Raw genomic sequence first — 15,504 nt, 5'->3', positions numbered from 1 at the left:
CTCTCTTAGCAACTTTCAAACATATGATACAGTGGGGATGCTTTACATCCTCATGACTTATTTATCTTGTAACTTTAATTTCATACCTTTGATTCCCTTTACCCGTTTAGCCCACCCTCACCTCCCACCTCTGGCTACCACCAATCTCTGTATTTATGAGTTTGGTTTTTTGTTTTTATTTTAGATTACACACAAAGTGAGATCATATAGTATTTGTCTTCCTCTGACATTTCACTTTGCATAATTTCCTCAAGGTCCATCCACGTTGTCACAAATGTCAAAAAAAATATATTATTAATGCATGCTTCAATAAACAAGTTTTAATAATATGAATTTGTAAGTATTGCCAGTGATCTGAATCTGAATAATCTTATTATGAAAGTAAACAATGATGAAAAATACCTCTAACCATTAATTTCATTGGTGTCTAAACATCAGCTATAATATATTTTCAAAGATATTTCTTCCCTCATGGATACAGACAATAGGATGGTGAAGGCCTGGGGTTGGTGAGGGCTAGAAGGGGCCAATCGGGGGGGAGGTGGGGATATGTAATACTTTCAACAATAAAGATTTTGTAAAAACTATCTCTTCCCTATTGATAGATCAGAATTCAATAAAATGTAACTGTCTCATGACATCTTGGGGTCTGGGAAGATAGTAACTGATGTCTGTGAAGAACTGTGTTAGGTTATCTCAGTGGGTTTAAATTCAAGGCTAATGTTATAATTAACTTCCATGATAATGGTTTAAAAATAAATCCTAAAAAAAATAGAAAGCTGGAGGCATTACACTTCTTGATGTCAAACCATATTATAAAGCACAGTAATTAAAACAGTATTGTTCAGTGGTTAGAGTGTTGGCCAGAGCACTGAAGGATCACAGGTTTGATTCCCAGTCAAAGGCAAACAGTCTCAGGTTTGGGTAACAGGTTTTGTCCCAACCCTAGGTGAGGGAGAGTGGGGGAGATAACCAGTCCATGCATCTCTCTCACATTGATTTTTCTCTCTCTCTCTCTCTCTCACTCTCTCTCTCTCTTTCTCTCTCTCTCTCTCTCACACACACACACACACACACACAAACAAACAAAAAAACAATATGGTGCTAGCATAAAAAACAGACATGTAGACCAATGGAACAGAATCAAGAGCACAGAAAAAAACCCATATATGTGTAGTCAACAAATATTTGACAAAGTAGCCAAGAATACTCAATGAAGAAAATGCTCTTCAATAAATAGTGCTGGGAAAATTGGATATTTACATTTAAAAGAATGAAACTAAAGCCGTACTTTATACCACTCAAAAAATTAAATTGAATGAATGAAAGACTTAAATGTAAGACTGGAAACCATAAAACTCCTAGAAGAAGACATTGAGAAAAATCTTTTTGACATGGGTATTAGTAATAATTTTTTTATATGATGCTCAAAACACAACAAAAGCAAAAATGTCAAATCATCTGCCTATTTTTAATTGGATTGATTGTGCTGCTTTTTGCTGTTGAGCTGTATATTTTGGATATTAACTCCTTATAAAATATACTAGAGGCCTGGTGCACAAAAATTTGTGCACTGGGGTTGGGGGGAGTGGTCCCTCAGCCCGACCTATGCCCTCTTGCAATCTGGGACTCCTTGGAGGATGTCCACCTGCTGGCTTAGGCCGGCTCCCTGGCATATAGTCCCTAGGACTATATCAAACAAAAAAGCTTCTGAATAGCAAAAGGAACAACAAAATGAAAAAGCATCTATAGGCTAGAAGAAAATATTTGGAAATTATCTACACTAATAAAAGACAAACATGCAAATTGACCATACCTTTGCTATGCCTTAAGCCACGCCCACCAGCCAATCAGAGCAACTATATGCAAATTAACCCAACCAAGATGGCGGCTGGCAGCCATGGAGTTGGAGCAAGCAGGAGGCTTGGTTGCCCCAATGATGGAGGAAGCCAAGCATCCCAGCCGCGGTTGGCTCTGAGCCCAACTCAAAGCAACAAAGTTTCAATTGTAGAAGATAAATAAACCCCAGATACCTGATTTCAGCCGTGGCCATGGAGCTGGAGCGAGCAGGAGGCTTCCCTCCCGCCCACCTTGGCTGGCTCTGAGCTCCTCTCAAAGCAACAAAGTTTCAATTATAGAAGGTAAATAAATCCCACAATAAAAAAAAAAGAAAAAAAAGGAGAAACTATGAGCTTCTGTCGCCGGGGGGGCTTGGCCAGCCTGAAAACGGCCCTCAGCCCCTCACCCAGGCTGGCCAAACCTCCATGGGGTGAGGGTCCCCACTGGGGAGGGCTTGACCAGCCTGCAAACAGCCATCAGCCCCTCATCCAGGCTGGCCAGGCACCCCAGGGGGACCCCCACCGTGATCTGGGACACCCTTCAGGGCAAACCAGCTGGCCCCCACCCATGCACCAGGCCTCTATCCTATATAATAAAAGGGTAATATGCAAATTGACCCTAACAGCAGAACGACTGGGAATGACTGGTCACTATGACACACACTGACCACCAGGGGGCAGATGCTCAATGCAGGAGCTGTTCCCTGGTGGTCAGTGCACTCCCACAAGCTAGGCTGATGGCTGCCAGCACAGTGGTGGTGGCGGGATCCTCTCCCACCTCCTGAGCAGCACTAAGGATGTCTGACTGCAGCTTAGGTCTGCTCCCTGCTGGTAAGTGGACATCCCCCGAGGGCTGCCGGGCTGCCAGAGGGCTGTCTGACTGCCAGGGAGCCGGCCTAAGCCAGCAGGTGGACATCCTCCAAGGAGTCCCAGATTGCAAGAGGGCATAGGTCGGGCTGAGGGACCACTCCCCCCAACCCCAGTGCACAAATTTTTGTGCACCAGGCCTCTAGTATATTTTATAAGGAGTTAATATCCAAAATATACAGCTCAACAGCAAAAAGCAGCACAATCAATCCAATTAAAAATAGGCAGATGATTTGACATTTTTCCAGAAGATATTCAAATGGCCAACAGGTTCTCAACCTCACAAATCATCAGGGAAATGTAAACCAAACCACACTTGTTAGAATGGACAAGAAAGAACAAGAGATAACAACTGTTGACAAGGATGTGAAGAAAAGGGAACTATTGTACACTGTTGGTGGGAATGTAAATTGGTGCAGTCACTATAGAAAACACTATGGAGATTCCTCAAAAAATTAAAAATAGAACTACCATGTGACCCAGAAATTCCATTTCTGGGTACTTATCTAAAGGAATAAAAAAGCACTAACTTGAAAAGGTATGTGCACTACCATGTTCACTGAAGTATTAGTTACAATAGCCAAGATATAAGTAACCTAAGTGTCCATCAATAGACAAATGGATAAAGATGATATCATATATATATATGTAATGGAATCTTACTCAGCCATAAAAAAGAATGAAATCTTGCCATTTGTGACAACATGGATGAAATTTAAGGGCATTATGCCAAGTGAAATAAATCAGACAGAAAAAAAATCGCATATTATCTTATTTATAGTAAAATCTAAAAAGAAAACCAAAACCCCACACTTCATAACCCAGCAGGCATGGCACAGTCGTTGAGTGTCTGCCTATGAACCAGAAGGTCACAGTTCAATTACCCGTCAGGGCACAAGCCCGAGTTTCAGGCTCGACCCCGATGGGGGGCCTGCAAGAGGCAGCCAATCAATGATTCTCTCTCACCATTGATGTTTCTATCTCCCCCTTTCCCTTCCTTTCTGAAATCAATAAATATATTTAAAAAAAACACACACAAATGACCTCATAACCTCATAGATACAAGGAGCAGATTGGTGGTTGCCAGAGGCAAGGAATGGAGGGGCGAAATGGTGAGGGTGGTCAACAGGTACAAACTTCCGGCTATAAAACAAATTAAGTCCTGGGGATGTGAGGTACAGCATGGTGATTATAGTTAATGACACTGGATTATATATTTAAAGTTGCTAAGAGAATAAATCAAAAGTTCTCATCATGAAACGAAGTTTGTAACTGTGTGGCGATTGATGTTAACGAAACTCATCCTGGCAATATTTTGCAATATATACATATATTGAATCATTTCGTTGTTCACCTAAAATACAATGTTATATGACAATTATATTTAAAAGTAAAAGAATGCCACTAAGCGTAGGCATCTTAGGAAAATATGACATTTTTTCATATGCTTCCCTTAAAGCCAATGTAAGGATACAATTGCTCCATATTTTGTTGCTTACCTATACTTTTTACTATCAGCTCTATGACTTTTAAAACGAGGCTTTAACTAGGCCAGAAAATAAACTGTATAAGCAAGCATGGAACAAAAAACCGTCAGTGAGAACGTTCTTAAGTTTTACAAATTGACTCTGGTCCCTCTATCTTCTCCCACTCCTCCATCTGGGTGCAATCACAAACCTTCATTTCTGGAAAAAAAGCACTCTGGCAAGAAACAAAGGAAGCCCAAGTAGCCACAAAGCCAGCCTCCCTCCCGGTGAATAACAGAATGCCTGGCGGGGGGGCGAGGGGTGCCAAACAGTGACCTTGCTGTGCCCAACGGTATGCCATGGAAAGCTTGGTTGTAAGAGGAACCTGAAGCTTACTGCCTCCACTGAAAACATGGATCCCAAACTAGTTTTGAGGGACTGAGGCTCTTATGCTGTTGTGGGGTTTGTGATAAAAGATCTTGCTGCTTGGCAACAAGTGGGTGCTCAACAAACTTCTAAACAACGAAATAAAAGGTGATTGGTTCCCCCGGGGGCAACAGAATAGCACCGGTTAACCTCATACAGTTCAAATAAAGAGGAAAAGTGATTCAAAAACTATGGGGACTGTTCTTAATACAGGCACAAACTTCCTGATTGAGTAGTTTAATTTCTTGTCTAACATTGCTAACAAACGGGCGGGCAATATAACCTTTGCTTCCCACTCTATAATAGCACTTTCCATTTCAATGACAACATTTAGTTGTTTTCAGAAGCAACTCCTGGACTTTGGAAAGAAGAGGGTGGGGTAGGGTGGGGCAGAAGAGATTCACCAAGTATACGCAAATAATTAAGCCAATTTTTTTTATATGCAGGTATTTAAAGGTAAAGAGTTCAAAATAACGTATTTGTTAATACATGGTTTCTGTGACTAGCTAGCCATCATTTTTTTTTTCTTTGCCTGCATTCACAAGTTGGTTTCATAGAAGGCTGTATTGTAGTCCGGGAGCATTGTTTTGCATTAATTTCTATGACAAGGAACCCAAAACACATGGTGCCGAGAGTAACAAAACAGAGTTAGGAAAACAGTCATGACTTGGCACAAAGTGTGACAAGCTGTAAAAAGAGGCATGTTTCAATATCTGAAGTGGTGTGGATTTCCTATGAACAACCTTTTCTCTTCTAAACAGTATCATATTCTTTTCAGGCACATTTAGAACGCAAGTCAAGCTGTGTTTTATTTTTGATTATAATAAACACAGTCAGTTTACTGTAACAAAGACATACTAGTGGTGATCAGTTGAAAGCCAAAATACAACCCCATAAGCTGGGCGGGGGGTAGGATGGGGGGACCCGGGGGTGGGTAGTCAACTGATAAAATAAAAGACCAGCCGTCTGGAAAGTTCTCTTAAAAGAACATAAAAAGGCAGTGTTTTCTTATGAAACTAACACAGAATGCCAAAATATCTAACTTGGCTCTTTTTTTTTTTTTGTCACTAAGAGCAATTTGTAACTAAAAATAGAAAATCCTTCAAAATACTGGGCTCTCTATAATAAAATTCAAAAATTTCATACACTACTTTAAATTATAATACTATTTCTTATGTAAAACTCTTCTACATAATAAGTATATTTGTTATAATACTAGTTAAATGATCATTTTAAAATGTTTATAATTATGCATGCACTTAGATTATTTATAAAGGGAAAGGGAATAGTTCACAATAAACAGGTACAAAGACAGTTTAGAAAACTCTCATGATTAAATTAAATTCCTGAATTCAAATTTATTAGGAAATAATGTAAATCACCTTACCATTTCTTGAACTAATACTTTTTCAGCATTAAGTTCAGCCTTTAGTTTATCTCTACCTTCAGTTAACTGAAAGAGAAGAACATTACATTTTGATTATAAAAACAGACCACAAAAGAATTTAGTGAAATATATTTTGTTTCTGAATATGAGAAAAACAGATCCCAATATGATTAAAGAAAAAAATTAAATGTCTAATGCTAAGTGAAATAAGCCAATCATAGAAAGACAAATAGCATGTGATTTCACTTATATGTGGAATCTAATGAACAAAATAAACTAACAAACAAATAGAAACAGATTCATAGCTGTCAGAGAGAAGAGGGTAGGAGGCCTGGGTGAGAAAGGCGAAGGAATTAAGAAAAAAACATACAACCTCATAGACAGATAATAGTATGGTGATGACCAGAGGGAAATGGGGGTGGGAGAGGCAGGAGAGGGTAAAGGGGGGGTAAATGGTGATGGAAAGGGACATGACTTGGGGTGGTGAGCACACAACACAATATACATGATGTATTATAGAATTGTACACCTGAAATCTATATAATTTTATTAACCAATATAACCCCAATAAATTCAATAAAAATTAAATGTCTACAGATTACCATGTACTAATAACATATTACCACATAATTATTACCAGACACCCAGTGCACAAAAATTGTGCGGGGGGTGGGGAGCATAGGTGGGGTCCCTCAGCCCAACCTGCACCCTCTCCAATCTGGGACCACTCGGGGGATGTCCAACTGCTGATTTAGGCCCGATCAGTGCTGGATTGAGGCTAAACCGGCAGTTGGACATCCCTCTTGCAATCCGGGACCTCTGGCTCCTAACGGCTTACCTGTCTGCCTGACTGATCACCCCTAAGCACTCTGCATGCCAGCCTGATGCCCCTAACTGCTCTCCCCTGCCAGCCTGATCCCCCTAACTGCTCTCTCCTGCTGGGCCTGATCGCCCCTAACCACCTCTGCTTCAGCCCCACCACCATGGCTTTGTCCGGAAAGATGTCTAGAAGGTCATCTGGAAGATGTCCAGTCTAATTAGCATATTACCCTTTTATTAGTATAGATACTTTTATCATATAAGCAAACAAAATATGCACAGAAAATATCAATTTATTTACGACCTTCGTCATCTCCAAAAATGTGATATCAATACATAATAAAGCAAGTCTTAATTAGTCAAAAAGAGTGATTTACTCTTTCTATCACCCATTTCTTATTTTAGGTTTTTGTTATATATATGTATACTAGAGGCCCGATGCACAAAATTCACTTCAGAGTAGGCCTTCCTTCCCCCAGTGGCCAGCACCCAGGACCCGGGCTTCCCTCACAGCCCTGGCTTCATCTGGAAGGTCATCTGGAAGGACATTCAGAAGGACATATGGTCTAATTACCATATAATGCTTTTATTATTATAGATATATATAGCCATATTTCATACCAATTAAAAACAGCCAGTGTGCTCTCAGGGATGAAGTGCAGAGACCCCAGGAGGGGCCGCTATGAAGCTGAACCTTGCAGAGGTAAGCCAGGCACGGGCTGGGGAACAGTGTGGTGACGGTAAAGAGAGGAGTTTTATTTCCAGGCCCACAGTCTCTAAGGTCCCCTTTCCCCAGCATCCCCCCAAGATTCCCAGGGGAATGTTCTCAGCTCCCCTGGACCAGCTAAAAAATAAATAAATAAAAAAAATAAAAAATAAAAACAGCCAGTGTGGCTCAGTGGTTGAGTGTCAGGAGGTCACTGTTCGATTACAGATCCAAGCACATGCCTGGGTTGTGGGTTTGATCCCCAGTGTGGGGCATGCAGAAGGCAGCCAATCAATGATTCTCTCTCATCATTGATGCTTCTATCTCTCTCCCCCTCTCCCTTCCTCTCTGAAATCGATCAAAATATACTTAAAAACAAAAAAGAAAGAGAGCAAGAAACATTGATGTGAGAGAGACACATAAATTCGTTGCCTCCTGCATGAGCCTGGACCGAGCCTGGGATCGAACCTGAAACCCTTCAGTGTGCAGGCTGACCACTGGTTTTGATATCCGTTCAATTCAATTAATTCATATATTCACTAATTTAATAAACATGTAGGGGACACCCTTTAGATGCCTAACATTTTGTTTGGCTATGGAAGTATAAAAATGAGCTAGAGCAGATCCCTTCCCCTGTAGTATCCAGTATGGTAGGAGAGTAATGTGAAATCACTATAGAACATAAAGACAAATGTTACATCAAATCTTCAGGTAGTCGAAAAGCATAAAAATCCACATAACACAGCAACCGTAATTATAATAAGGTCTGTTATTCCAGGTTTTAACTTCACAAGAGTAGTACCATCGACAAGGGTCTTGAAGAAGATGCAGAAATTCAACAAGCTGGAGAAGGAGGAAGGTGGAGGAAACAGCCAACAAAACAGCAGTGTAGACAGAGGGAAGCATCGAGTAAGGGAGGAATTGGGAAACCTTTGGTGTTATATGACTTAGGTGCTTACACAGAGGAATGGCAGGAAATGAAGGCAGAAGGAGATTCAGGGTGTTATTATGAGGGGCCTTGCTCGCCACAGTTAGGAGGGGAAGGCAGAATGATGTAATGAATAGTAGTTGGTTCAAGTCAAAGCTCTGCTTCTTACTTCTGTGTGAGCAAGTTAATTCTCCACTTTAAGCTTTAATTGTCTCATATAATAAAAAGTTATCGTGGGAGGAATTTGAGATAGCAAATATGAAAGTGCTTAATTGTTGCTGATATTAAAAATCACTGGGTACATTTTAGGGTAGGCTGGTTTTATACTGACGGCGATGGGAAACCATTGAGGGTTTTAGCACATTAGATTAGGGTACTGGATAACTATGGCAGTAAAGAATGACTCTAGTAAAATCGACCCCTCTTTCTTCTCCCCGCCCCCCTTCCTCCCTCCCTTCATCTCTCTTTAAAATCAATAAACAAATTTTGCAAAAAAAAAAAAATTGAGGATGAGGACAGAGTGAAAATTAAGGAGGTGGCATTTAGGGAAAATCTAAAGCAGGAGAGAAAGGTTTAGAAGTTACTGGTAAACAGGTGTGCCAGTTATGGGAGCATCTGAGGTCAGCCAGAGAAAAAAGAATAAAGCCAAGGCCCCAAGAATAGTATTTCAGGGGAGATGGAGGGAGAGAAGCTTCTGACAGACATTGCTTAGAAAAGGATGAAGAAGTGTGTGAAAGGTCAGAAGCAAGCATTACTGCAGAAGACACCTGTGATGTGAGGCACAGTTCTGTCACCTACAGTAGAAAATTCAAGAAGGAAAAAGATGGGAGAGAATTAAGGGCAATATGGATCTCATCGTAACCCAATCAACAGGACAACTAGCATCGGGGGAGAGGAGAAGAGTCTGGTTTTCTTTGAAATGATATTTAAAGAACAGCAAATGGCAATGGCTTTGGAAGGCACAAGAGAGAAAAAGACTGATGAAGAAAGGTCCCAGAAGAGAATAAAGAAGAGGTGGAGTCAGGCCAACAGGTGGAAGGAAGAATCCAGGAAAAGAAGGATGTCCCCTCTTCTGCTGACAATGAGTAAATGTAAGCTAAGTGACAGAGTAAGAGAGTGCCGAGGAGGAAAAAAAATCCCAATGTCCATCATGTTCTCTGTGCGTTACGGAGTAGTGCAGGGAAATGGAGTGCTGGAATTGAGAAAGATTGTGAAAATTGGAAGAGCTGTAGTAGGTAGGTAGTAAGAAAGGGTACTAATCAGATCAGTGTGAAACGATAGACAGAGGAAGGGTGCGGCTACTCTGGATTAAAACCTCCCATATTGCCCTGACCGGTTTGGCTCAGCAGATAGAGTGTCGGCCTGCGGACTCAAGGGTTCCAGGTTCGATTCCGGTCAAGGGCATGTACCTTGGTTGCGGGCACATCCCCAGTGGGGAGTGTGCAGGAGGCAGCTGACCGATGTTTCTCTCTCATCGATGTTTCTAACTCTCTATCCTTCTCCCTTCCTCTCTGTGAAAAATCAATAAAATATATTTAAAACAAAAACAAAAAAAACCTCATATATTTGCAATGTTGCCCAAAGGCAAGGATTGGGTTGTCTCCAGTAGCACAGGGCAGTCCCCAAACAGGGCTGGTGAACACTGGGGACTGGCAAGATGAGAGGCTCAGGAGGTAAGGGGTGCAGTTGAAGATGTGGGGGTAGACATCAGACTTAGAAAAAATAAAAGAATGAGAAGGGTGGAAGGCAAAGATTTTCTGTTGAATCTTCATAACTTAGCCTGAAGAGAAGTGTCACCAAGTTTCCAGTGGGTGTCAATTACCAGCCAACACCAAGGACATTGGCCCCAATCCTGCCTGCCCCCTGTGATCTCTCCTCATCAATGATATCCTCTTTATTGTTCTTTTACCCTCATTCTCCTTTCCATTGACATTATTTAAAGATACTCCTTCAAACCCCTGTTGCCCTCCAACAACTCCCCACCACTCCCTGGCCGTCCACAGCCAAACTTCGAGACAGTGTCCATGCTCACTGCCTCCCTTTAGCACTCACCTCTCTTCACAGCTGCTTCTGCCATTCCAGGAAAATGGCTCTCGCTAACACGACCAGGGTCATCTTGTGACCAAAGCTAAATGGCCCAGTCTTCCCCGTCAGCCTTCAGCACCCCTGGCTTCTAAGCAGCATTTGACACACTGGGAGTGTGTCCTTCCTTTTTGAGAATTTCTTGATGGCTTCTGAAGTGCCCTCTCCTGCTTCTCCCCCTGCTGTGCCACCCTGTTCTCATTTTCATCTAAATGCTATCCAGCCTTAACTCCTCCTTCTCCTTTATCATTTCACCTCCAACCTTACCCGTGACCAGAGCCATGGCTGCCGAATCATCTTTTGAGTGCATCCCTTCCCATGATCCCCAATGTCACTGTCCTCATTTTGTTTCAGGATCATATAGTTTCCATGCTTTCTCCAAGTAACTCTTAATTCGTCTCTCTTGCTCTGGATTTTCCTCCTTCCCATGTGTTTTCTTTAGGAAACACACATCGGATCCTGCCCCAATGTTCAGAGTCCCTCAGTGCACAAGGAAAGTCATTCAAACCTCTTGGAATGAATCATAATCCTCTACCATGTGCCCTGCTCCTCAACACCCCTTATTCTCAGGTGCCCTTCAGCTATTGCAAACCTCACACATTTACTTCCCTTTGGCATGTTTCTTACCCTGGCCACCTCCCCCTCATCCTTGCTTGGAATTCTAACCTCTCTTTCAGGAGTCAGCTCAGTGCCCTTCCTCCAACCTTCCCTGGCCCCGTACTCCTCAGGATGGGCGTGCCCACTGTGCACTCGGTGGTGCCTGCCTCCAGAAGCCGATCACACCCTGGACTGTAATCTCGACTGCTGCTCTGTCTCCCTCCCAGAAAGAAATTCTTATTGTGGCCACAGCTGGAATACAGATTCAGCTGTATTTAGATTATTGGAACTAAAACAGTGAAGCTACATAATGGATAATTTTAAGCTCTGACAGGCAGTAAGAGGTCAGCCTCCCCAAGTTCAGTCCCATTTTCAACTTTCATTTAATTGCAACCACGGCGAAAAAAGGGAGCATGTGACTTATCCAGAGGTTTCCGAGCTGCCCTTTCCATTCCTCCATTTCCTGCCTACCTCTTCCCCACACCCCACACCCCAACTTCCCCTCTTCCTACCCCACCAGAAATTCTCACCACATGGTCTCCCCAGATTCCTGCCTCATACCTAGCCATACCAAATCACAAACAGGCCCACAAACATCTCTCACTCATGATGTAATCACACTCTGATGTACTCAGCTCTTCTACCCTCTTACCTCCCGGAAAAATCAGCTCAAGTAAAAGAGTGTGAGACGGATGTGGAACTGTTTGCAAACCTTTCATAGAACCTTCTGGGCATCTCTTCTCTATGTGCAGACTTCTATTATAGTCCATATAGTCCTTATCTCTACATGACAGGTAGACAGAATAGCTTTGGGAAACGTTTAAATGAACTGAGACTGTTCCCTTGTAGATTCTTAAGTGACACTGGCAAGCTGAGATTTTATTTTCCACCTTAGAACTTGATGCCAAGATTAGACTTGTCTGTGTCCAGACTCTGCTAGCTCTGTGAGAAGGGGATTTCGCCGCCACCACTGCAAACACGGTGAAGCCCAAGAACAGGAAAGCACTTTGTGAAAAAGTATGACAGATTCAGTTACCAGAGAAAACATCTCCCAAATCTGACCCGTCAGGGTGGCCATGTCTTTAAAATATAGTTTTTTGAAGTAATTTTACCTAAAACATAAGAATACCCTAAACTGCAAAATCAGGTTGAAAACTGAACCTAAACGTAGACCCATGAGCCCTGGAAACGGGGTTAATGTAGAAGAACTGTTAATTTTATCTAATTTTAATTAATTTTTAATTAGAAACTGATACTCGATTCAGTTCATAGAAAGCAGGTATGTTTATTTAGAATAATTCAGGGCGGTAAATCCACTTTTTCACCTGTAAATTCTGTAAATGTTATGGATTCTAAGTGCATTCTCACTCTATGAAAGGCTCCAAGGGTATTTGTGAGTAAGTGTGCCACGCGCTGTGCTCAGCCCTGGGACTGTGCCAGAGACCAAGAGCGCGCAGTCTCTGCCCTCGTGGGGCTAAGGTACCGCAGAGAAGACGGGCCTCACAGAAGGGTGTTTTGGGAGCTGCAGTAGGGGCAGGACATTGGGCTAAGAAAGCACAAAGCAGAGCCCTGACCTGGGTCCTGCTGCATTGAGTGCACGAGGAAATCTTGATCTTTATGACACCAAAGAATTCCCTGTTCTAAATGCAAATTTCCTGGGTAACATAAGCCCAGTTAACTCATGTACTGAAAAATGAACATAAACCACCCTCTGACCTGAGAATCCGACTGCTCACTCTTAACAATATAATTTTTCCACAGACACATCTCTGGCCTCCCTGCCCTGCAAGTTTTCGATTCCTTACAATCAACAAGAGAGACTCTTAGTTATCCCAAATAAAAGGAGTATCTATACATTAATTCAATACCAAGACAGAATCCTTATTCATTACTAAGACCTTCCCGAATAATGAGAAATCGACTTGACATCACAGGACAAGTGGGGCACAGCGTTATTTCGCCAATTGGGCTGATATTTTAATTTAAAAGAGTCATTCATCAATGTAAAGAAGTTACAGTACCCTTTGAATGGTTTTCTGATCCTTTTCTGCCGTCTCTTTCAGAGTCATAATTTCATCTTCTATAAACAAAAAGAGAGAGAGACCAACCATGAAATTACAAGTTTATGCCCTGTATTCAAACTTCCTGCTTCCAGGCAGGCTGTACACCACTGGCAGGCATGGTGGACGCAAGTCCTAGCAGGACTGTGACCTTCACAACTGCCCTTGACACTCACAGCCTTCTTCCTGCTGTTAAGAAGGCTGGTCAGATAGGGATTAAGAACTAAGTTCAAGATCCAAGTGTGGCCGAGGGCTGAAAGCTTTTCATCAATACTCGCCATGGACACTTTTGCTGCTAGTCACAGCCTATGCAAAGTGCTTCAGCAGGTGGCACGTTTTGACTCAGTCAGCACCACCAGAACCTAAAAAAGCACTATTACACCACATCAGAAGAAAAGCCAAACTACGCTGGCACAGTACAACTGTATATTTCAGAGATATTGTAATAGAAATGATTTTATCCATATTCTGTGACTTCTTTATTGCTTACTCGATACCTTTCATACTGCAGATTAAGAGCAACATTATATAATTAACATAAATACAAAGATAACAGTCAGTGAAAAAAACTGCTTAAAGCAATATAACTCTGGAGGTTAAAATAAAGCTCTCACCAATGTTTATGGTATGTAAAAAAGGGGATACAAATGAACATTTGTACTTAAAATCTGTACCAAAAACTGAAGATAATTAAGTAGTAAGTCAGAGCATATATTTCTGAAGGGCTAACGCTGTTTTGCCACAAGCCATATCTCAATATGTATTTATAAGTTTTAAATGTTATAAATTTTACATAACTAATTAAGCATAAGAAACAGAAATTGGCAAAGGTTTCTGTTTTATAACATTTCTAAGTAAAATAAAGCATGGATTAGCACATTATTTTCAAAGGTCAATGCTTGGCTTGAAAGAAAAAAGCTTAGAAAAGCCCTGAGTTAAAATGACATGGCTCAGGAGTATAATTACAATATTTACATATATTCCCTGTCCCAAGCAAGAAATGCCATTTTTAATGAAAATCAAAGATGGCTATCAAACTGATCTTTCAAATGTAAATAACCAGATAAATGTGTGTTTGGAAAAGACAAACATAGCTATGAATTTTATAAAGTGCCCAATATATAGATTTCCCTTAAAAATGACTTTAAAATATTACCTAAAAATGCATTTTCTTTTAGATTGAGTTGGGCTACTTCTTCGAGTTCTGCAACGACTTGAAGCAGTCTCTCATTTTCCACTTTGTACTCCAAATGTTCCTTCACTGAAGCTGTTTCTTGGCTGGCCTCTGTTGCCAAAGCTTCCTGAAAGATGGGGAATTCCATATTTGTAAGCAGGGAGCCAAGAATTTAAATATGCAGCACAAGACAAGACAGATACAGAAGAGCTATCATATAATTTTCTGAATTCTATTACACACTTACAATATGAATAGCAAAAAGGAAGGGGATTAAATAGAGCTTGCTGGAAGAAAGGCTGCAGTACATTCTGTACAAAGACCACAGCACATGGGGACATTTTATTGACAGGAATAATGCATATCATACTGTTTGTGTGCCCTCATCATTCAGGTCAATTCATTATGGAGCCTATGGCCGGGGAGGCAGCTGGGGCCCCTCACCCACATTTCCCCCTGTGTGTGTCTGAAGTGCTGTCTGCCTGTAACTAGGCAGGCTGGGGGGACCGTGGACGGGCAGCGGCAGGGGGTGGCAAAGTGCACCGTGAAGGAGGGAGGCTTGTTGCCTTTGTGGCATCTCCCAGTGTCAGTGCTGCCGGTGTCATGAGGAGCACATCACATGTCAAAGTGGTGACGTTTTCAGGCTGGGAGCCGCATGGAGTCCATCAGGCACTCGGATATCCACACAGTTGGTTTTCTGCTTGGTGGAGGAGCCACCCAGAGGCAATTCATATTCTGAACATTAACATGGCTTTGCATGCCTGTCACACTGGGGCTGTGCAGGCGTTGAATGCTATTGAAGACTTCGGTTTAAATCTCTATGCAAACAGTGATTACCTTGTAAGAAGGTTTCAGGATAACTTACAACAAAAGACTTTAAAGTTATAGTTTTAGTAAAGCACACTCATTTACATTTTTATTATGTGAGTCTTTTGTTTAAATCTTGCCACGTCCATTATGGGAGAGGCTTTTTCTTACGCAATAGAAGCTTATTGGGACAGCGACTCTTCTTTTCTTCTTCTCCTTGTCTTGTTTCAAAGCTATTGGAGACATCTGAATATACTCACGGCTGTCTACATTTTACTGCCACACATTATTTTTAAAATTAAGATATAATGGATTGGGGAAGCTGGTGCAGAACTTTATGCTTCATG

General features: G+C 41.6%; 1 protein-coding gene across 1 annotated transcript in view; it reads right to left on the bottom strand.

Annotated features, from left to right (window-relative positions):
- The window catches only part of CUNH10orf67 (chromosome unknown C10orf67 homolog), a 107,381-nt gene that overhangs the window by 47,405 nt on the left and 44,472 nt on the right, over window positions 1-15,504 (bottom strand). The window contains exons 8-10 of the mRNA XM_036328118.1: window positions 14,333-14,477; window positions 13,138-13,196; window positions 5,985-6,050 (exon numbers count right to left, since the gene is read on the bottom strand). Of these exons, the coding sequence (XP_036184011.1) occupies window positions 5,985-6,050; window positions 13,138-13,196; window positions 14,333-14,477 (270 nt within the window). The remainder of the gene's footprint in view (window positions 1-5,984; window positions 6,051-13,137; window positions 13,197-14,332; window positions 14,478-15,504) is intronic.

Source organism: Myotis myotis, unplaced genomic scaffold (genome assembly GCF_014108235.1).
Source record: "Myotis myotis isolate mMyoMyo1 unplaced genomic scaffold, mMyoMyo1.p scaffold_m19_p_1, whole genome shotgun sequence".
NCBI classification, from domain to species: Eukaryota; Metazoa; Chordata; class Mammalia; order Chiroptera; family Vespertilionidae; genus Myotis; species Myotis myotis.
This window is presented reverse-complemented; position numbering and strand designations above follow the sequence as displayed.